General features: G+C 37.6%; 1 protein-coding gene across 7 annotated transcripts in view; it reads right to left on the reverse strand.

The window, feature by feature from the left end:
• The window catches only part of LOC127970170 (solute carrier family 4 member 11), a 70,769-nt gene that overhangs the window by 28,607 nt on the left and 16,885 nt on the right, over positions 1 to 25,277 (reverse strand). For 3 of the 7 annotated variants that reach the window (XM_052572473.1, XM_052572474.1, XM_052572475.1), the window contains exons 2-6: positions 21,574 to 21,624; positions 18,995 to 19,117; positions 5,177 to 5,220; positions 4,002 to 4,230; positions 997 to 1,029 (exon numbers count right to left, since the gene is read on the reverse strand). In XM_052572473.1, coding sequence (XP_052428433.1) covers positions 997 to 1,029; positions 4,002 to 4,230; positions 5,177 to 5,220; positions 18,995 to 19,117; positions 21,574 to 21,624 — 480 coding nt within the window. The remainder of the gene's footprint in view (positions 1 to 996; positions 1,030 to 4,001; positions 4,231 to 5,176; positions 5,221 to 18,994; positions 19,118 to 21,573; positions 21,625 to 25,277) is intronic. The other 4 variants (XM_052572477.1, XM_052572479.1, XM_052572476.1 and 1 more) reach the window with 2 other exon arrangements.

Here is a 25,277-nt window from a genome sequence, read left to right on the forward strand (position 1 = left end):
CACTGTAAGTCGCTTAGCGTCTGCTAAATGCATAAATTTTATTTAAATTTAAATGTAAATTATATATATATATATATATATATATATATATATATATATATATATATATATGCACACATGCATGTACATTTAAGAAGAAAAAAAATATTTGTATATTAAATATATTTGTATATATGTAAATATTTTCAAAATGTAAACTGAATGTGTGTGTGTTTATATTAACATAATAAATATACACAGTAAGCACACATATTAGTTAGTAATATATGGAATCTATGTCTTGGTTATTTTCAAATAGTTTTTAGCTATATGCATTTTGTCAAAAAGCTGAAAATACCCAGATATAATGTTTTCAGCCATATCGTCTAGCCCTAAAATACACGCATTAACATTCAGGCAATCATCCAGGCCAACCGCACCTCACCCCTTCTGATAACTGCCAGAGGCCTGGACATCAGGATGGAATGGGATGCTTTTATTCACACACACTAAAGACTTTTCCTCAAGATATTAAAAAGTCTGTTCACTCATTGTGTGTGTGTGCTGCATAAATATTAAGCAGAAAAAGACATCAGTATGACAGTGGACTTTTTCAATCACAACAGCGGAATTCATGCACAGCCAATCAGCCGAACGGCAATAAGGCAGGAATGAGAGAGAGAGAGAGAGAGAGAGAGAGAGAGAGAGGCAATGATACAGCCCAATCTAAAGCACCATCACGGGAAAGGGATTCACTCAGCATTCACCACCGACTCTTTTAAAACAACACCGAATCTTGTCATTTCAAATGTGTGGATACTGATTTCAAATTGGATTGTGTCACTGCATCAAATGGAGAATGCAGCAAATTGATGGATCTGAATAAGAAAACACAGCCTCGCGTGTCTGTCAGACTAATGGTACGTGTCAATCACATCCACTGGAAACATCAGCACTCAGGGAGAAAACACACATGAATTGTGGGTAATATCCCACATCTGATCATATCGTTCTTACCGTTGTCATAGAAAATGAAATTCGCCGACCTGTCTGTGCGAGAGAATTGGGAGACACGCAGATGCACACACACAGGCACACACAGACACACACAGACACACACACACACAAACAGAGTTCAGCATGGAGAGGAAAGAGTTAAAGTTAGGTTGAGTACAGAAACACATGTTGTGAACCCTTAAAGGAAGCAAAAAGAGTGAAACATCTCTCAGACACAAATTCAGAACACCCACCACCCACACAGACACACGACCGAACCTCCCTCTCTCACTAATTGGGTTTGGGTTGTCAGGCAGATGCTCAGGTCTCTTTACTCAGATGAAATATTTCATTGTGCTTGCATCTTAGCTGAATGAGATCTTAATTCCCATTTCATTCTAATGTGATCTTCAGACTGACAGACTTTGGTTGCATGCCTGTTTGTTAAAGACCTGCCACATGCACATACAATCAATGTGCTCACAATTAGATCCCATTCATGGATTCTCACCCAAATGATCATACATTATCATATTCATGACATTTTCATAATCCAATCACACATCGGTTCATTTGCATGTTCCCAGGCTCATATCATTGATATGATTCTCACTCACATGTGAGCTATGTATCCTAGCAACAGAGACAAGAGGGAATGTATCATCCCTAGACTTGAAAAAGAACAAACAAACTCAACCAACGATAATTCACATCTCACCATTCACGCGATCCGACAGAGTCCAGCCACGGATTAGGTGCCGTGTTAGACCGTACTGGAGTGATGGCACAATAAAGTCCAGGACTGGACTTCATTGGTTCCCAATGATATTCTGTGTGTATTCAGTGTGAATTTGGCAACGATAATAAGAACACAGAGATTACTGGTGAGCTGGAAACGATCAATACGATCCAGAAAAAGCGTGCTGCCAGCTTGTTAAAGTCTCAGAAGGAAATGACACATTCATGCAGTCTGATAGTGTGATCATATATGTTGTGTTGTCATGAATATTTCATTTATTGCATTGCATTTTGATCCAATAAATCATTTTTATAGACTCTGAATGAATCTTTGAGCAACAATTAGAAATTGAATCATCAATATAGAAAATATTTGAGCGTTGAGTAGTGTATTGCAACATATAATATGCCAACCTGTGACTCTCAATGAAAGGTTTCCTTTACCCTTGTCTCTCGTAAGTGTTTTTAGCAGGAAGTCCTAATTAGCTGCTCAATTTAAACGCTAGGGGTTTAAAACATGTATAAATCAGGATACGAGGCATTCAGTTTGCCAAAAACACTCTCACTATATAGTCACCTTAATCATTTAAAAAAGCAGCATGAACTGAAAAATCTGTTTCTAATCTGTTTCTCTGGTGGTGCAGCATCACCTCTAGCTGAGAGTATGCCAGAGATTTCTTGTGTTTGGAAGAATCTGTCCTTCTTCCTGAGAGAGAAGAAGTTAGTGATACAGAGACCAGTTGAGCTCATAAAGCAGGGATACTTGAAATACGTAGCTATGGGGACATTTTTAGAAAATGCTGGGTGTCCAGGGGCCAGTGAATAAAATGACCCGGTAGAGTAGATCTAATGATAGCTGCAGTATTGTGCAGTAACCGACCACAAGCACTACCAGCCTCACATTTGAACATGCTGGTCAGTATTTAAGAGATTTTTCTTAAAAAAATCTAAATTAATTAAATAAATAAAAAATGCACCTGTAAGCACAAATTCTACAAACACAAAAAACTATGATAAAATGTATTAATTATTGTGTAAAGTCTGGAATACACTACATGAGTTTTGAAATCTGAAACGATTTGAAAAAAAAACTAGGCAACCTACCAACTTTGTAAATGGCTACAGAGAAAAACTGGGTATCATACACTTAATAACTAAAGTCCATACAATATTAGATTTTTCAAGTTGTCCCAAACACTACAAATACATGCAAAAACATGCACTTCCTTGCTAGAATTGACATATTTGACATTTTAGATGGTATGCACACCAAAAGCTAAGCGAAACTTTTCATTGTGTTATTGCTCTAGACTGCTCGTGGGATGCTTTTCATGTCACTCATGCATATAAAAACATTGCGTAATGCTCTTCTGCAACATCTCAATAAAATCTTTGCTTACTGGCTTGCACAACAACATGTTTATGCAACATCGTGTTACCCAATTTGCAGCATTCGCATCACCGTGCAAAGTCATGCCTATTTGCATCTTTACGTTGGCTTGCATGTCATTTCTCATTGTAAATTATTTTTTGGTGTGTACACATTTTGTCTAGTAGTACAAAATCTGAATCTGTGCCCATTGTAGATTATGTGGTTTTCTGTGAAATCCGTCAGCTCTGACTGACCAAAATCTGCAAACAGCACCAAAAATCTGTACAAAAGTGATGTAGTGTATTCCAGCATTAACTCAACTAATAAAGTTGAGATAATTTGTAGGACTTTTAATTTGTGTTCTTGTTTCTTAACTATTGACTCAATCTTGAATTATACATTTTGTACTCATTTATATTTCATATGTATTGTATTTCCCCTTTCAGCTGCTCTTTCCTTAACTTTTGCTTTACTTTTGTGATTCGTCTTTATTTTCTTTTACTTCATCACTGTCGTAAAGGCTTGTGTGTCCTCTGGGAAGGTTTGTCTAATGTGTGAATGACTGGACAGAAGAGTGTGATTATCACCTGACTTCTCTTTATGGGGTCATTCAGAGCAAGCCCTCTCGCTGACACATCCTAGACTGAGTTTCAAAGCTATGAGGTCAGCAGGGATGGAAATGGACTTAATTATTTTTGAAACTCTTTTTTTCTGTCTGTTCCCTTTTTTACTCATTCTTCTGTCCCTTTTTTATGTAAAATCTGTATTATAATTTATAAATAATTTAAAATGAAAATAACATTGACTAACGTCAAACTGCTGTGCAGGTGTCAGTCAAATCAGCTCTCTGAGGTATTGAGCAACCTTTCATAAGCCTTTCATGAAATAACACACAAATAAAAACAAACACACTCACCATTGACTTCCTGTGACCCTGCGTCTGTGAAGAGGGAGCTCATGATCTCCTCGAAGTTGCAGCTGGGCTCAGCGGTGTGAGGGTCCTGCGAGACGTGGAGGAGCATCGTCTTTAACACGTCGTCTAGAGAGGCCTCGTCCTCGTGCAGCAGAATACTTGCCCTCTCCAGAAACCCATCCAGATCCCTGTGAGCTCGCACTTCCTCCTCGAAGTTCATCAGCTTCACATACTGAGGGAACACACAGAGGTACATGTAAGCAATGCTAAAAAAAAAATATATATATATATATATATATATCATAAACAACTTACTATTTACATTTTTGTTGTTTGATATATTAAGCTTATTTATTATATTTTTTAAACAATGATTTTTGAACTTTCAATAATGAATGATTTGTTAATACTGGATAATTAGTTAAATATATATATATATATATATATATATATATATATATATATATATATATATATATATATATATACATACGAACGAATCACTAAAAAGAACTTGAAAGATTGATTCAGTCAAATTGGCCAAAAAAATAAATAAATCAAATAAAACAAATAAATAAATAAAAATGTCCTGATATTTCCATATTTCCCATGACCTTGGGATCACTCATGAATAAGTCACTGGAAACTGTGTATTACAGTGTTATTTGGTTTGTTAGAACCTTTTGTTTGCATGTATCTGATGCTCTATTTTGGATTATTGTCTGATTTTTTACAACACTTTTTATTACACATTAAATTAGCAGCATAACAATTTGAGTGAATAGTTCATAATTTAAGAAAAAAAATGTACAGTGCAGAATTAAAATAACGGATAATAATTTGAGTAAAAAGAAGTCAAATTAATTTTACAATGCAGAATTCAGAATGCTACAATGTTAGATAAAACCTGATTGATAATGTTATCCAGTATGTTTTTTTTCCAGCTTTTTATATCATAAGCTTTGCTTTAAAAAAATGTAACCCTGAAACATTCTTGTTTGCATATTTAAATGAAAAAAAAAAAGAGGTTTCATACTCATGGATGCCACTGTATGTAGTGATGGTGCATCAATACAGAATTCAATTAACGTGCAGTCACAGGTGTGCATATAACCTCAGATGGTGACAATGCATCTTATAAGATCTGTTTGGCATGTGGACGTAATGAAAAGTCTCACCCTTCGAGACGTGTTAAGCAGCACACAGCCGTGGACATCAGATTCTGTAGGAAAGAGAGAAGAGGAGGCCTGAGGGGTGAATACTGTGTGTCAAAACAACAAGCATCATGAAACAGCTTTTAGAGTTTTTAAGAAGAGAATGACTAGTTTCAAAAAGAACACTCTGATAGCATAAAATTGTTCAAAAAATCTATGAACATAAAAGCCATCTGCATCAGAGAGCCCACATTGTGATCTCCTCAATTAACTCAACATCACAAAATATCTGCTATGAAACAGTTCAGTCCCTGAATACAAAACAAAATATCTATTAGTATATAGACTATAAAATAATATATAGACTATAATATATAGTTATACATATTTACACTAATTTATTAGTAACCGCCAAATACATCACAGCATACTCCATGGATCATGAGCATCATTCAAACTCTCAAGGGACGGGATGTTCTTGTGTACGCTCATGTGTTGCCGTGTCCCTGCCTGTCCTTTATTTGCTTAAATTATGTTTGGTTTTGTCCTCGGGCTTGCAGGTTGAGCTTGTGATGGCTGTATGGTACATCCTCCTCCATACAGAGATTATATAAAGCCTTTATCAAATAGAGATCCCTCAGTCCTGTGCGCGTGCCCCGCAAGAAGTCCTGCCCCTTGAAAGAGATATTCAGGCAGGATTACCACGACCCGCGGCTGACTCCTCCGTTTGCCTTAGCTCCAAGATTAAACAGGCCTTCAGATGGGTTTGGGATTAAAAGGGGAAAATTGAGAATAAAAGCACCACTTTAAAAGCACAACTTTGGGTTTTAATAAGAGGTAAGTCTATGTGTTAAACTAATAAGGTTACATAACCCCTCAAACCTTTTAATGGCTTACAGTCACCACGTGAAACGGGACATTTTATTCTCTCCTCTACTGTCCTTCTGTCCTTCGCTTTTCCATTTTTTTTCATCTGCATTTTCAGATGTTTATAAGTACGCAATATACATTTAACAATTGAGGTCACATCATGCTGAACTGAAATGTACTGCATTATCTAAGCGCCTAATTAAAGCTCAGTGAGTTGTCGGGTATAAAACTCGAAACCACTGTATTAACATAAGATAAAAGGCAGCATTAATTGAGCTCCAACTACACTGGTGCAAACCTTAATCCAAAGAGAATTCAGCAATTAGCCAGTTATCAAAACCACATCCAATCAAACCAGCATCAATGGTTTGCCGGAGGCTGTTAATAGTCAGATGTTCTGTATATGTTCACCCCTGTGGTCTTCTGAAATGATTAGCCAAAGCCTCTCTCTCTGTTTACTTATTTAGTCTAATGTAAATTCATGTTCCACAGTTTACAGTTTCATGGTTAAAATTTGGAGATGTACCTTATACAAACAGTAATAATGTATGTAGGGTTGTATATACTTTATCAGTTTGGGTTTATTTTCAAATTTCAGATTTTTTTTATGTTTTTGAAAAAGGCTCCATTTATTTGACAAGAAATAGTAAATAGTAAGTAATTTAATTTAGAAGTATATAAATAAATAAATAAAAACCTGATATAATGTTAAAATATCAAGCAACTTCGAAAAATCTGATTTTTATCTTTAAAATGTGCTGATAACCATTATACAGATAGTTTATTAGAAAGCCATTTCTTCATTAATCAATCAAGAGTGCAAGTGACCTTGAAACATGGCTAATACTCCAGATAGTGCACACAAAGAAAAAACACCATCAGAGTAACACAGGACACTAAAATAATGCAGTAAACACAACACAAATAAAATAACATTTTGTCTTCAATAATAATGACTACAATAATACAATGACAAACACATTACATGTACCATTTATTTCAACAAACCCTCAATAAGCACTGAGAGTGTGGAGAAAGTTGTGGGCTTGGTGATAAATTTTTTATTTCAACAAACTGCATGGTGGCTAAAAACCAGCTCACTTACACACTTACTTAAGTTCTTGATTTTCAAGAAATTCAAATTAATTTTAAACTCAACAATCAGAATAGGGGTTGAACAATTATCGGTGCCGATATTAAAGGTCCCCTTCTTCGTGATTCCATGTTTTAAACTTTAGTTAGTGTGTAATGTTGTTGTTAGAGTATAAATAATATCTGTAAAATGCTAAAGCTCAAAGTTCAATGCCAAGCGAGATATTTGATTTAACAGAATTCGCCTACAAAAAACGACCCGTTTGGACTACAGCCCTCTAGTTCCTGCAGGAATGACGTCACTAAAATAGTTTTTTTTGACTAACCTCCACCCACATGAATTCACAAACAAGGGGGCGTGGCCTTGTTGCGCTCCGACGGAGAAGAAGGAAGAGCTGTTTGTGTGTGTCGTCCATGTCGTTGAAACGCTGTTATTTTCATCTCTGAGTCCAATCACCTTTGTTTGGGCTTCCCAGGAACACTGTACTTTGAGATTAATGGTTACAATTTATGTTTAACTCGGTTCCCGAACATTATAATGCACATGTAAAACTATGTGCAGTTCATTTTGCTGAGGACAGCTTGCTGAGGATAGCTTTCTCAATCTCAATCAGTTTAATGCCGGATTTGCACAAAGATTATTCTTGAAACATGGAGCAGTTTCCTCTTTGTCTGGACCACAACTGGTAAGTGTATTTTATTATTTAAGTTGGTGCGTTTAACGGTTTCTGTAACTTATTACACAAAGGGCAACGCTGTTTAGCTTTGTTAACTAGATGTTAGGGCTGTGCAAAAAAAACGAATGCGGTTTTCATGCGCATCTCGTCAGTAAAAACGCTCCTGTGACTATAAGTACATCTCAAGCACGTGTGTTCTAGCCCAATCACGTTACCAGGAGGTCAGCCTGCTCTCAGCTGCTGTCGAATCACAGCACAGGAACCACTGGCCCAATCAGAACGCGTCACGTATTTCTGAAGGAGAGGCTTCATAGAACAATGAAGTCATCAGCCCGTTTTTGTGACAGTGAAAACAGCGGTATACAGATAGGTGTATTGTGTAGAAAATACTGTGTTTTTTTACACACGAAACATAAACACATGTTATATTGCACATGGTAAACACAATCAAAGCTACAAAAAAGCGCGTAAAATGGGACCTTTAAGTATTTTTTAAATGATTATCATTGTCGGTTGTTTTCAAAATCAATTTGCTGATAAAGTTTATTTTGAAACACACTATTTGGCTCTGATGCAGCCTGTCAGAACTCACCACTCTGTGGCCAAAAGAAATCTCCTCCCACTGACCATCTGATTTGTTTGGAGTCACTAGTCCGACCAATCAATGCGGATTTCACTCTCACTCCGAAAGCGCTTGCTAACTGGAGCTGCTTCAGTGACCATGCATCAGTAAGTCTCACTTAGCCAGAAATTCAGACTGATGGCAGAATCCATGGCAGCTTTCTTTGTCCAAGCCCCACTCATGAGGCGACATGTCAAACAACCAATTACAGTTTGTTTTGTTCAGCAGCACGTTTCGGGGCGTGGAAATGTCACCACAATAAGTGGTTAACCAGTGTGTAAAACTCTCTGACGCATTTTAAAGATTCTGTACTGTGAACTTAAAATATTTAACATACTTTGAGAATCCAGTGTTCTCATCACAGTATGACTTATTATCTATTATTTATGATTTCTGCGATGCTGAAAACGCGGACAGAATCAAAGAATCCAGTCATATGAATGGACTTTACTGTATGATGCAGAATGTTGTTTGAATGAATTCATCAAAAGTAGGTCAGTACGCTTAAATAGAGTCACAATATGGACTAGTTTCTGTAAATATTAAGCTGCAAAAATAGTATTTGAATATGACTCCAGTATGTTCTGCATGTCTCTGTGTATGTAAATGGCACAGACAGCATTTTTGCACGAAAGCACCTCATGAAACTAAGTGGATATTTCATTACTGCAATATTAATTTCTCACTAGAAATTACATAAAAAGTGGAAAACGTTGATCAAAAACATTCATTTACACGCAAACTGACCACCGACCTCAACTTTCAGACGCCATCTTTATTTTTTGGCTTTACTCTCACAGAATGTAATGCACAGGGTTGTGGGATATTAAAGGCAGCCAAGGATATATCTATGCTGCTTTCAAAAATCGGCCAGATGAAGACATCTCAGGAGATAGGAACTTAAGCTAACATTGAATTTGGACGTGCCTTGATGCCTCCCGACCTTGGAATGTGTCCTCCGAATGCAGCATTTTTCAGTTTTCGGATGCAGCCCTGCTTTAGGAGTAGGTGTGTGGGAGGGGTAAAGGTTAGTGGTGGGGTTGGGATTAGGCAATCAGGTAGCGATTTCAAAGAGGAGATGCATAATCTGGCTGGGGTGCAGAATTCAGCACAACACTGGCACTAGGTGTGCCGCGTTATACTGTATACCAGTATTGATGATAATCGTGATATTCAAAGCAACAATTATCGATATCATGTTAATTTAGTGTGTGAAGATATACTGGTATTATCGATAACCACAATATTTAAAATGAACAGTTCTCTTATGATAACACCACATGTAAATACTCCAACGCCAGACCCTGGTTGAGCTACCAGGTGGCAGTATTGTGCCTTAACGCTGACACCTGTCACACATGAAGAAGACGTAGTGCTTGCAGCTACTCCGAGGAGAGCCTTGTTCATCAGAGTAAGTTGCCATTATTTTACTAGTCATAAAATGGGAAACGTTATATTAACCTGTTAAAAGCTGTTTTCTGTGTTCATATGTTTAAGTAAAGAGTGATTATTTTAATAAGTACCGCATTTTCTGCACTCGTCTTGTTTTTGTATTTGCAATCAATACGGCCTGTGTGTAGTAACACTTTATTTCTTTGTTCAAATCTATTAACAGTTACACGATTAAAACTGACCTTGAAAAACTGAGCGACCATATTGCTACATTAAACTCAGTAAAATGTTAAGTTGGTTGCAGTGCCATGCAATTAATGATGTGGTCATTCTTCAATAAGGGCAATTAGTTAACATTAGTTAAAGCTGCAGTGGGTAACTTTTGTAAATATATATTTTTTACATATTTGTTAAACCTGTCATTATGTCCTGATAGTAGAATATGAGACAGATAATCTGGGAAAAAAATCAAGCTCCTCTGGCTCCTCCCAGTGATCCTATTGCCATTTGCAGAAAGTAATCCGCTCCCGGTAAAAATCAACCAATCAGAGCTGCGGTCCGTAACTTTGTTTGTGTTCAAAATATAGAAAAATTTATATAATAAGTGAGTACACCATTAACCCATTTTCCAAACCGTGTTTTTAGCTTGTCCTAAATCACTAGGGTGCACCTATAATAAGTGTTTATATTCGGACTATTTTAGATTGCTTTGGGGGTACCTTACTTACTTACTTACTTACTTTATACTTTATTGTCAGACTGTGTCTGAAATTTTTCTTGCATAACAGTATTTATGTTTACAACATTTAACATACATTCTACATTGACATTCACTCTAGCACGTACAATTATACATTTCATACAACATTTATACATCCGCAACACCGTCCCAATACTCTTGATCTCTGATTAGGTGTTTGTGTTCAGTGCAAGGATTGCCTGGTGCACAAAAGAATTTTTCAGCTTCACTTTCTTAAATTTGGGAACTCTATACCTCCGTTGTGACGGTAATAATTCAAAGTCTTTATGCAGTATATGCGTAGGATTAGAGACTATATTGTTAGCAAGCCTAAGCATCTTCTTATAATAGGATGAATCGTAAAGCTTCTCAAGCGGCTGACCTACTATCTTTGAACAGATTTTTAACTGATTAAAAACCTTGTTTTTTAGCGCAACAGATAAACTTTTATACCAAATAGAGTTGCAGTATTGCAGTAAGCTCATTATCACAGACCTATAGAACAACAAAAGAATCTGCCTTCTTACTCCAAATGACCTAAGACGGCGAAGAAAATAGATTCTCTGCTTTGTTTTTTTACATAGAGTATCAATGTGATCTTTCCATGACAACATGTCGTCTATACCGTGTACCGTGGAGGAGTAACCCAGTACCTTTGTGATTCTTCATAGACATAAACAGAGAGAAGTAGTTCTGGCTACGATGTTCTTCCGCAAGACGCAAGCAGTTCTGTTTATTAACCGCTAGAGCGTCAAAAGTTCCCTACCGCAGCTTTAAAGGGATAGTTCACCCAAATAGCAAAATTATGTCATTAATAACTTACCTGAAGATGAACACCGAGCCGAGCCAGATAACGAACAATACACTGACTCGTTTTCGAGTCAAGAACCATATCTGTCAGATGCATCCGATTCAAGAACCGAGGAGCTGATGATACTGCGCATGTGTGATTCAGTGTGAAGCAGAATGACACACAGAGCATCTGAACCAAACTGATTCTTTTGGTGATTGATTCTGAACTGATTTTGTGCTAGTGTTATGAGTGTGGGTAAACCGAAGGCTTGAATCAAGGGCAATCATCGCAAATGACGCCATTACGTTGAGCACAAAAGAACCGGTGAACCGCTTTCTTCAACCAGTTTATTGAATCAAACTGTCCGAAAGAACTACTGGTGATCCAAAAACTGATGCAACCGGTTCTTGACTCGTGAACGAGTCAGTCTATTGTTCGTTATCTGGCTCGGCTCGGTGTTCATCTTGAGTTCTCTCTTCACAGCAGTTCAGTCAGTGTACTGTTTGAGTAAATGAATAACTCCAGGATATTGGTTTGTTTGAACTCAGAGGGAGTGTCAGCCACATTAAAAAAGTTAACAGCTTAAGTCATTTGTGGATTAATGCGTATTGGAGATGCAAACCGTTTAAAGCGATTCAGTTCGATTTGGTGAACTGGTTCAAAAAGATCTGGTTACATCGAATGATTCATTCGCGAACCGGATATTACAAACTGCTTTGTTTTTAACTCTCTCTCACAACAGACACGGAAGAGAAGACAATGCTGAATGAAGTCATAGTTTTTGCTTTTTTTGGACCAAAATGTATTTTCGATGGTTCAAAAAATTCTGACTGACCCTCTAATGTCACATGGACTACTTTGATGATGTTTTTCTTACCTTTCTGGACATGGACAGTATACCGTTCATACAGCTTCAATGGAGGGACTGAGAGCTCTCGGACTAAATCTAAAATATCTTAAACTGTGTTTCAAAGATAAACAGAGGTCTTACGGGTTTGGAAGAACATGAGGGCAAATTATTAATGACATAATTTTGCTATTTGGGTGAACTATCCCTTTAACTCAGAGGGAGTGTCAGCCACATTAAAAAAGTTAACATCTTAAGTCATTTGTGGATTAATGCTTATTGGAGACGAGAACTATTTCAAACAATTCAGTTTGATTTGGTGAACTGGTTCAAGAAGATTCGGTTACATCGAGTGATTTGTTCATGAACCGGATATCATTAATTGCTGTGTTTTGAAATCTCTCACAACAGACCGGGAAGAGAAGACAATGCTGAATAAAGTCGTAGTTTTTGTTATTTTTGGACCAAAATGCATTTTCGATGCTTCAACAAATTCTAGCTGACCCTCTGATGTCACATGGACTACTTGATGATGTTTTTCTTACCTTTCTGGACATGGACAGTAGACCGTCCACACAGTTTCAATGGAGGGACTGAGAGCTCTCGGACTAAATCTAAAATATCTTAAACTGTGTTCCAAAGATGATCGGAGGTCTTACGGGTTTGGGACGACATGAGGGTGAGTTATTAATGACATAATTTTCCTTTTTGGGTGAACTAACCCTTTAAGAACTCAGAACAAAGCACTCCTTAAGAACACAACTTAATAAGGGGAAGACGAGACACACTTGGAATCAAACTGGAAACAACCAGGGAGACAAACAGAAAGACCAAATATAAACAAATAAACATAAGGAGCTCATTGGGGGAAAAAAACACAACACAAGACTGAAACAGAGTCTGACATCACTTCCTCACGCATCACAACATCCAAATGGGTGCTCTGGAGAAACCCCGGGACAGACATGGGACAGCAGGCCTCCACAGTGGATCCAGCAGTTCAGTGCAACATGGCGGAGTAGGGAACTCAGGAGGCCATGGTGGAGAAGGCAGCTCAGGGAGCCATGGCAGAGTAGGGAACTTAGGAGGCCATACTTGGGTAAGATTACGAATTCTGAGGCCCTCCGTGGACCAGATATAGGGACCACGACCCTCTCAGGGCCTAATTCAAGAACAGTACCCATCCGTGGGCTAAACTCAGGAACCACAGCCCTCTGTGGCCTAAACACAGGAACATGAGCCCTCCGTGGGCTAATCTCAGGAACAGGAGCCCTCACTGGGCTTGAAGCGGGAACTCCATCCCTGTCTTTATGCTGGTCTGGGCTAGAGAAATCTCTTGAATCTGGTCAAATCACTTAGAGCTGATACTGGAACAAACTCAGAGGCTGGGGCTGACACTGAAGCGAGCTCTGAGGGGCGCTCACTGCAAGAAAAAAGGGCCATGAGCCATCCATTGCTCCTCATCCTTCTTTTTTGATAACGGGTGAACAAGGGAGCCAGTGGGCTTGAGTGAGCCACAGCTGGCGGGCTCGACTGGTGAATGGCCTGCAGGCTTGCCTGAAAAATGGCCGGTGGACTTGACTGATAAACGGCTGGCAAGCTTGATGGCAGGCTGGTTCTGGATCTGGGCAAGAAGCTCTCCTGACACCTGAGGAGCCATTCCCTCCAGCTAAGTCCTGTGGTGTCTAGGAGGTCCACGGGGTGATGGTAATTAGCCCCAAGCCAGAACAGCGAGTCCAACACCATCGCCACAGTGAGCCTGCAGAATTCCCAAGCATACTCAACGAAGGGGAGATCTCTGCGGGCTAAGGCGGAGAAACAAGCAGCAATTTCCATGATCACGGGGGGGGAAAACAAGAAAACAAAAGACTTTCAAAGATGGAAACAAAACGGGGATAAGGGGTTCCGCTTACTTTCTGTTTTGGTCTGGTATTCTGTCACAGTGTGTCTACTGTGAAGGAATGAGGAGACGAAGGAGATTCCAGAATATTTTCTCAGACTTTATTTACAACAAGGATAACCACACGGAGATAAATGATGAATATCGGACAAAATACTGCTTAAGAACAAAACTTAATCACGGGAAGACAAGACACACCTGGAATCAAATTGGAAACAATCAGGCAGAAGGAACAGGAAGACCAAATATGGGAATAAACATAACATGGAGCATGTGGGGAACAAAACACAACATAAGACAGAAACGGAATCTGACAGAGTCTTATTTTACTTATTATATTGTTTTAAATAGAAATTTTAATTTTAAAGCTTATAAGCATTTTTTTTTTATTTGACAGGTGAAAATGATGCCATTGCAAAGGTAAAAAGAAAATACCCTTGTAAGTCAATTTAAGGTGTCACATGTCACCTTATATAGGAAGGATAATTTTTAATCAGATTTTTTGATTATTGATCAGAAGGTGCTCCTAAATTTCTTAAATTGGGAGGACAAGTGCTCCTAATTACAAGAAAAAAAAACACTGCTTTAAAACTGGGTGTGACGGGTATGGCTGTGGAATGGGGTTTAGCCAAGGAAACATTTTCATTCAAAAGACAGCGGAATACAAGAGTAAGAAGTGTCGTGTGAAATTACTACACTCAACTAACACCAGGGAAGGCAGTTTTTGTCAGAGCCTTATTTATTCTTCTTTCTGACATTATTTATCATTTTTACACCAGACATACAGTACAGACCAAAAGTTTGGACACACCTTCTCATTCAAAGACTTTTCTTTATTTTCATGACTATGAAGTAGTGTAGAGTCACACTGAAGACATCAAGGGCTATTTGACCAAGAAGGAGAGTGATGGGGTGCTACGCCAGATGACCTGGCCTCCACAGTCACCGGACCTGAACCCAATCGAGATGGTTTAGGGGTGAGCTGGACCGCAGACAGAAGGCAAAAGGGCCAACAATTGCTAAGCATCTCTCAGGGAACTCCTTCAAGACTGTTGGAAGACCATTTCAGGTGACTACCTCTTGAAGATCATCAAGAGAATGCCAAGAGTGTGCAAAGCAGTAATTAAAGCAAAAGGTGGCTACTTTGAAGAACCTAGAATATGACATATTTTCAGTTGTTTCACACTTTTTTGTTATGTATATAATTTCACATGTGTTAATTCATAGTTTTGATGCCTTCCTTGTGAATCTACAATTTTCAGAGTCATGAAAATAAAGAAAACTCTTTGAATGAGAAGTGTGTCCAAACTTTTGGTCTGTACTGTATATATCGGTTCAAAATATTGGTTATTGGCATACTTGATCAGTAATAATCGGTTCTGGCAACTGCCATGAAAACACATATCTGTCGACCCCTAATTCAGAACAGACACTGGCCATGGCAGTGGATAAGCTATTACTCTGACATCAATCCATCCATTTTCTCCAGTCTGAAACATTCAGTCAAATTTGTAAAAGAGTAATCGGCAAACCATGAGTGGTTTAGACGTCATTTGATCTTATATTAGTTGATATTTGTTTTGCTTTATTTTTGTAGTGTGTAATTATATATCGCCGCCCCTGCCTCGCACCCAGCAATCAAGCAGCATTAAAAACCCAGCAGTTTGCTCAATAACATGGCTGGGTGTTCGCTCAGGTCAACTGCTGAAATCATGGGAATTATCATTTAAAAGTTTGGAGGCCCTGGTTTATACAAACACACACGCGCGTACACGCGAAACTCTAAGCAGTATGTCAGAGGAGTGGAATTTGGTTTTAATCTAGACAAGTGCTGACGGCTTGTGCACTGAGGATGACAGAACATCAGACCGGATGAGACAACGTGTGAACAAACCCCACTCATCCTAATGTGAGCCCACCAAATGCACAGCAGGAGTCACTCACGCAGAAAAGAGAATTTAAAACAGAACTAACTGTATTTGAGTAAACAGAGTGAGAACATTTGCTTGTCTAATTCTGGGTCACCTGTCTAGTGATATTACTGAAGCTGTGCTCACTTTCAACAGCAGCAGCGCATTAGGGCAAATAGCAACCCTAATATAGATATGTTACATCATCCATAAGATATTATATATTTCAAATGTTTTCAGTTATGCAAAACAGTAAATGTGGCAAAAATCTTTAAATGGGGATATAGTATCATATTTTCCCCCTTTAACATCCAATTATAATGTTACTAGAGGTTTCTTGCACCAAAAGCAGTTCTTGTTTTACATGGCCATTCTCCATCCTCTTTCTGATCCATATTAAACAGGCGGTTTTTCCAACTATATCTATAAAACTTTTATATTTAAACGATTTGTGATTAGCTAAACTCCATGTAATGAAGAAGGGCAGTTTCATTGTTCATCAAGACAGATTAACTTTTTAATTCTAAACTTTTTAACCCTAAAAAAATACAAATTATATTTATGTTTAGATCCATTAGCAGTCATATATAAGTCAGCATAATACTGTAGTATAACAAATAGGGCTAAACGATTAATTGCATTTGCGATGATATCGCAATGTGACAAAACTTTTTTTATTAATCTCAGAGGCTGCAATTACACTTGGTCACGTGATACGTGAGAGTAAAGACGTTTGTTCGACTGGACTTGAAGATCGATCCATGTATGACATCAAAGTACGGCGAGAAAAAGCACAAGGAGACGTTCGCCCCCTCTCACAGTGCTTTGATGACACACACTGATCAGTCTAATCAGTACTGCTTCAAGTCGTACACATCTAAGTGCAGTCTTCAGAGGAAGCATCAAGTTGTCACGCTACAGTGTTGCCAAGTCCACGGTGCGGACCACAGCATGGTATTTTACCCCCTGGAGTACCAGTGTGGAGGGGGGTCGAAACATGATTGGGCTAGTTTTGAGTAGCAATTGGGTGGGTTCTTTTGTGAAAACCTGGCAACACTGGCACGCTATATATATTCTTATTTATTTATTTAAAGTCTTTCTAAAACAGTGGTTCTCAAAGTGGAAAATGCTGAAAAAGAAAATGAATAAAACAGTAAAAAGCCAAAGGATGTAACGGGAGATGGGAGATTGATCAGTTTGTGAAAGGGAAGAAAAAGCCATAGATGATGTCACACAGACCCAGGAAGATGCTGTTCATTTAAAAACTAAATGCAGAAAACATGAAGAGGCATATCTTGCTCTCGGCTTCACTTACTGTGTTATGTGTTGAACCACAACAGCTCTACTGTTCACTGTATGCGACGAAGTGACCATTGCAAATCATTTAACTTTGTGTCAGTATGTCATAAATAGAACAAGGCATCAATTTAATGTTGGGTTATTCTCTCCATGCTATTTTTCTGTGTTTCAAGTGATGCAGGTGTATTTTGCCTGTAGGTTTTTTTAATAAAAAAAGCATAACTTTTTCATAATGTTTGTTGAAATTATTTGGAGCGACCAAGATTTTTGAGAACCACTATTAAAAGTTAACAGACAGTGTTTAAAAAGTGCAATCCACATGTTTACATATGTTTATAACTGTTTTTGAATTACCTAAAGTAGTGTGGTAAAGCATTATGTTGTCATAATTATTACATGCTTACAAGGTTGGAAGTTCAACAAATCAGTCTATATACTGCTGTGACTGTAGTTGTGTAATACAGATGTCATTCATATCAATTCATGCATAACATAATTTCATTTTAGCATAGGCCTGGCCTACAGAAAAAGAACATTTCTGTCTAATCTATATAATATTGTATTGGACATACTATACAATGATTTTTAGCTCGTCTCTGTTTAATAATTCAGAACATAAAGAGCTTTAAAAAACAATTGCATATTAAATTGCAATCGCAATATTGGTAAAAACAAGTTATACAATATATTCAGAGCTGCTATTATGAAGATCTTATTTTTTTCCAGATGTGGACCAGAATCAACAATTAACCTTGGAGCATGTGATTCATTGGCATATGATTCATTGGTACTTATGTACTTAAGTTTTTGTAAACACACCTTTTTGCAGCTGTGGAACTTATCCAACGTACAGATTTATGAGAGATAACAAAAGCTTTGTTCGGACAGGACTAGATTTACCTGAAAAATGTTAGGTAAATATGCATTGTACATTATGGTATTATCCTGTCTTACCAGACAAACTGCCTGTTTGTTTTTTGGCTTATTCAGTGCTCTGAGAATTGTAATTCATTGTCTTTGACTGCAATATATTATTATTTCTCATTATTTATTTTGACCTTTGTTGAATACTGTAGCTAAACGTTTCTTCTTGTGCTGTCTGGTGAACCTTCATTATGGACATAGACAACTTTAATGGCAACTTTCCTAATAAAATATCAGTTGGTAGTTCATGACCTGCTAGCGTCTGGTTTAAAAATAGAGCTATATCAATAAACAGTAAAGTTTATAGACACAGCAATGATGGATGATGATGAGAAATGTTGAATGCAATAACATTTGTTTTCCAAAACAATGTCCATTCTTCCTTGAAGACTTAACAGAATGTTTATCAGTGGTATAAAAGCAACTATTTGGCCTTTTGCATGCACAATATACTAAGCAGTAAATTACGATGGAGAAGTCAACGGTTTCCACAGTTTTTTGTATATTTTTCATGTGTCATCTTTGATTACATTTTCCTGCAGAGACTTAGGACAGAGAGAAGAGAAGACGACTTTGTGTGGTTTTGAGTGACAACAGGTGACCTGTCACCGTGTGTGGGTTTGGTGGGAGTGCCACGACATAATCACAGCGCACCTGAGACTGTTGCCATGCCAACAGCTGACCTGCTAACCCGAGCATCTCCAGAGCTAATCAACAGCTCTGGGTCTAACTGCCATCCCACCCTGAACTCGCTCGCAGACACACACATTCACTGACCTGTCCCTCCTTGGTGTGTCTGGTTGCCGTAGAGATGAATGTCATCTCCTGATGGGATGGGAGAGTCCTGGCCCTCCTCTCGCTCCTCGCTCCCCTCCTCATGTTCTTCTCTCTCCCTCTGTTCTAAGAGCAGACACACACACAAAACAGCCTCAATCTATTGATACTTTTTAACACATATTTTAATACACACAAATGTTTATAAATTCTACACTAAAAAGTAAAAAATGCTACAGTAAAAACATTTTGTTAATTTAAGTTGCTTGGTATTTTAAAATTATATCACTTAATGAACTAGCCCATATGATTATAAATTGTGAAATATACAGGCACCAGTATGCAGTGTTGGGGAGAAAATAAAAACATACAGTTTAATAGCGTTATACAATTTTATTACAAAATAAATGTAACTGTAATCATAAATTAAATTACAGTTACTTATTTAAAATGCTTATTCAGTATCTGTTCTATTTCCTATTAGGGTTTATGTGTATTTTTTACAAAGCATTCTTAGATGTCAGTGTTTCCTGACAGAGCTATGCAAAGGTTTGATTTCAAAACAGTATCAAAGCTTAACTATTTCTAGTTATGATTTAAATGAAAGTAATTATGAAAGTAATCAAAAAAAAATAATCAAATGAGATCAGTAACATAACTTTAATAAAGTAACTGAAATAGTTAAACTACTTACTATATTTTAAATATTTTAACTTGTAATCTGTAACCTAATACATTTCCAATGCAACTTTTCCAACATTGTCAATATGCGATACAGTACCACCAGAAACATTGTAATCATATTTTTACAGTGAATTTCTGGCAATCACAGCCGTAATTTTGTTACTGGAAATTTGGCATAATATATTTTACAGTATAGCAAAGTATACAATATTAATTTACAACAGCACAATATTCATTTACTCTTCATAGAAATAAAATAAAATACTTATCCAATTTCTACTAATTGATATTATTACTGCAGAACCTTTGATATCTACATACATACCTACACTGTCCTCTGCTGACCCTATAAATTACTGACAAACTCAAATGTAAAAGATGCACTTAATATACATAATTAATATGCTACACTGTACATTTAATCCATCCATTCTGAACTGATATTCCAGCACCGATAAGACAGTTCCTCAAAACAAACACTACATGGCTTCAATAATCCATACATTTCTCTCTTTTTTCCTGTTGAATACAAAGTGTTCATAGGGTTTAATACCCCACAGATGTGACTGTGTAGCCAGAGTGTGGCTGAAGCTGTGATTTATACACACATGGCAGCTCGTTATTGTTCTCGCTTCCCTGGTTGAATGTGGCATGTGAGTGGCTATCGGTTCCATATCTTTCTCCTCATCTATTCATTTATTCACTAATCCTTCCCCCTATTATTCTCTATGTAAAACTGGAGAGGAGAAGGGGCTGTTAATCCATGTGTGCTCATTGACTCTACTGCCCTGGACCTACGGTGAGCGGAGAAAGGATATTCCTCTCCCCGACGACGGTGCTCCCCTTTTTTCCCCTTTTCTCGCTCGCTCTTTCAAGCTCAGCACACTGTGGTTGATCATATTCAGAAGTGTTTGATTCACTGAAAGCCTATTCGTGAACAAATTAACTCATTTATTGAAAAAAACCCACATACTTTTTATATAATTACATACGTATAAACAACCGCCCCTTGAATTGAACTGAGAGAGAGAGAGACGACATAAACAGTGATTTCTGAAATGGCATAATGAGAGAATACTTGAGAAATCCCAATATGCCACAAGCTTTACTTGCACTAACAAAATTTACACATTTAATTTTACAGACAGCATTTCAGGCCTTTTTTTGTTTTGTTTTTTTTGCTCGGATTTGCTGCATCGGGCTTCAATGCAGCAGAATCTGAGGCAAATTACTTGTCTCTCTTTGGCACTGATGAGAAAACCAGAAATATGACATTTTGAATAGAGGAATAGTCAGAAATGAGGGCATGCTTTAGAAAATACTGTAGAAAGGAGTTTCCTTCTCCCTGTGTTTTGACCTTCACAGCTCTCCTCTAGGCTCTGTGCTGAACAACAAACACACCAACCAACTCCTAAGCCCCTTTCACACTGCACGTTGGTCCCAGAAAATTGCCGGAACATTGCCGGATTGCCTTCTGTTTGAATGCAAACACGTCCCTGGATTGATTCTGGGATCGAGCCCGGGTTGGAGACATATTAACATTGTCGGGTTCAGTCCCGAAACGAGCTCTGTGTGAACAAAAGCCCGACCAATGCCGTAAAGAGTGTGTTGTAGTGATGACGCACATTAGGGTGTTTTGAAGGCAGATCAATGTTCGCAACAAAAAAATATGTGCAAACTGTAATGAAGCAAAGATCAGTTAGTTCCTCACCATCCTGATGTCACGTGTCATTAAGGGACCTTAACAGGTAGTGTATGAACGCTCACACATATTCCGGGAAATCACTGGCAGTGTGAATGAACCAAAATCTAATGATCAGGGAACAATTGCTGGGACACATAACCCATGTATTATCTGGAATCTCAGTGTGAAAGAGGCTCTACAAACATTCACTCACCCATCTCTTGATAGAAGTATCCATTCTTAGCCATCCCTGAGGAGGGAGCCTCTGCAAGAGAAATTAAAACCACAATTATCAAAAGACGTCAAATAACTATGAGTGTGTGTTAAATAACACAGCATGAGTAAGTGTTTCGGATTACTGTAAGAGAATAAAGCAGGTTTGATCAAGCACTGATCCTTAAGTACTGGGACAAAACAGGCTACAAAAATGAAAGGTTATCTGTACAGGAATTAACACGTTCGGGTGCTGTCTCTGGCACCTATTTTCTCCCAAAACGCATTTTTACTCTCAATAAATGTCCACGCCAACAGACAAAAAAATAATGTGTAAAACAGCTATCATAAATATTAATTAAGAATTAAGAATAAAGTAATTAATACATTTTGAATTAATTAATTGAGACTACAGGATAGTTTCAAACTGATATTCAGCTCCATCTGTTGTCACCACACTAAGACAGGAAATATTACAGCTTTGACAAAAAAAATAAAAAAATCTAGAAGCATTTTTTCTTCTGAGATTGGTTGCTACTACCAAGATCAATTCAAAATTAGGGAAATTATTTAAAAATCCCAAACAATTTATTTACAATTTAGAGTTGACATATTATGGCTGTGACCTGTGAAAATATGAGCCTAATTACTTACATTTATTTTATTGTATTAACCCACTAGTGAACTTGTCTGTGTGACATTTTGTCCTCATAGCATATCTAAAGAGGAGCTTCAGGATAAAGACTTTGATTTTTTAAAAGGTTTTGGGGGTTGACAAATTCCTTTTAAAAGAAAAATATTTGTTTAATTAACCTCCTTCTTCTGTCAGGATACAGTAGTAATTTGTTATTGAAATATGCATATTTATATCTCTGTTGTTATTAAATTGAATATATATTTTGATGGATGTGAAAACTGTGAGTTATGGTCAAAGACAATACAAAACAATTTGTGTTCAGAACATTCCGGTGTTAATCTCTGATTTCTTTCCAAAAAATAATATCAGTTGAAGTTGTCCCATGACCCAAGAATCAATATGAATATGCAAATGTGATTATGCCACACACACACACACGCCCTTATGATGGTCTAAACAGCCAGACACACTCCAAAGCACAATTACATTGATACACACACACAAACCCGTGTATTTATTCCAACATGCTCACACTCAGGCATAAACACATGCACATGGAACCAGCGCACATTCTCCCACACCTGTGGCCTACAGTCATTTGGTGCAGTTTAAGGGGATATTTATGAGGTGAAGTCAGCCGTGACTGAGGTTTCTCTTTTCCCACTTTCTGACTCCCTTAATTGTCAGGGACCTCCCTTTCCAGCTAAAAACCCTGTCTAAAGAGAGTATGCATGTACGGCTGGCACAAGTGTACCACAGCACTCACATTTTGGAACAGGAACATAATACACTTACACCAACACACACAAACTTGCACAAGTCTCGTCCTGTTGTACAGTGAACAGACTACATCAGACGAACTGACAGAGAGTTTGTCTCATATTTCTCTTCAGTGACAGCCCAAAAAGCTGCTGTGCCGTTATATGCAGCAGGATGTAAAAAAGCAGAATGTGTCAGCGCAGGAAACAGATTGTCTAAATATAAAGCTGATTTGAAACTCCAATCAGCTGAGACTGCCCAGTCCAACTTAAGAAGCCTCTTAATGCTTGACAACCCTCATAATGTGCCTTAAATTAGCACTTATTTAAAATCAATAAAAAACCCTCATTGAAGACTGAAGATTCGTATATAACAAAGACATGGCTAGGCTAACGCCCTCATGCTCATGTCTCTAACTAAATCATTTTCTACAATAATTTCTTGAGGGTTATTCTGACAGCTTTTGTGTTATTAATTTGAAGCCAACCAAAACAAGGTTGTGAGCGTTAGAAGAGCAGTCTGTTCAATATGTTGTACTGTCTCAAGGCAGTGTGATCTCATTAGTATTGTGACAACCCACAAACACACACCCACACACACACACACATGCACATTATTAAATGTGCGAAACATGTTGATGTTACACTGTAAAATTAAATAAACTTGCATTAAATATGACTTAGTTTCATCATTTCCTAATAAGCGCCACACAGGACTTACAAAGTCTTACAAGGCTTTACATTTTAGATGCTTTCAATATGTTCACAATACATTAAACAATAGGAGACTTAAAATACACACCTTTTTCCATTAATTCAAGGTCTTAAACACCAGGAGAAAAAAAACAACTGATGTTGCAAAGGGTACAAATGTCATTTTTATTGAATCTAATGGAAGACTGAAAGTGATATAAATGTATAAATTCCATTGCATAAATGTTATTGGCTGTTTTCAATTTAAAACTGAAATTTGACCACATAAAGTAGCATCCTTTTTATTAGATATTAGTGTTGGTAGAATCTTTCACAAAATAGTGTTGCTTTCTAAATGTCTAGCTACTTATTTCACACTTATTGATCTTTAAAACTAAATCATTGCACTGGATTCATGTCTGTGAACAGTAAACTCTTCCTCCTTTGATTTGAGTTGCCATCTCAAATGTTTTGACACTGCTAGACTACAGAGACAGACTATCCTGAGAATTTAAATTTGAAACATAACACAGAGAGTGGAGCGTAATGGAGCGCAGCAGATTGATATTGGAAATATGGGATGGGGGACCATTTGTCCATATCTGATTATTTTAGGGGGGTGGGTAGTGAGGAGCTTGTCCCCCGAAATGTGGTTACGACCCTGCATTCATTTAACAGAATTGTCCGTGTGTGAAAAGGACCTGTTGCCAAAATGCCAGTAAATAAATTGAAAGGCCATTTCCGACAAATTACATCATAACCGCATTTTGATGCTGATGTGTTGATCTGAATGCGTTTCAATACAAATAAAAGATGGAAAGCTGTTTGATTAAATATATTTCGTACATTTGCTGAAGCAGTCACTTTAATTTGAAATTTTACAGGTTTTATATATGAAAGTTATTGGTGTCCCTTCAAATGTACAAAAAACACATGTACGATTAACACATGCTTAAGCTCTAATTCAAGTCTAATTTTTGCAACCAGGAGTTTTCAGAAGACTTTTGTTTAAGGTTCTATTTTTGCATATTTTTGAATAATCAAAGCCCAGGTACATCACAATACAAATCAAACCTAACCACAGTACAAAAAAAAAAAAAAAAACATATCTTATGCAGTCTCATAGGTGTTTGTGTCCAATCAAATACAGCTTTTACACTGACTGAGGTCTATGATCACAGTAAAAGCCCCAAGGTCACAGTATAAGGTCACTCTCTCACAGTAGATTACTGCAAACAGCAAACAGGCAGGTTTTAGCATTTCACCTCACACACTGCTATTACATGATGCTCACAACCCACCCAGCTCTAATCAAAGACATGCATTAGCATTTGCATAAATGGCTTGAGCCAGCAAACCCATAATTCTTTAAATGTCCTCCTGCTGTAACATAATTTAGGAAGCCAAGAGTAAGCTGGTGAGGCAGACGATAAAAAAACGACTCTCTCCCTCCCCTGCCATTCAAAGTCAGTGACGACACAGCAGCCGATTGGTATTCTGTGTGTGTTCCTGTCAGAACCGTCCCTACAGACAAAACACCTTTAGCCCAGCCATGGCTACAGGCCCTCCGGAGGGGACGCAGTCACTGTGCTATTTACCCCCACTCTGACCTTTCAC

This window comes from Carassius gibelio, chromosome B13 (assembly GCF_023724105.1).
Source record: "Carassius gibelio isolate Cgi1373 ecotype wild population from Czech Republic chromosome B13, carGib1.2-hapl.c, whole genome shotgun sequence".
NCBI lineage: Eukaryota > Metazoa > Chordata > Actinopteri > Cypriniformes > Cyprinidae > Carassius > Carassius gibelio.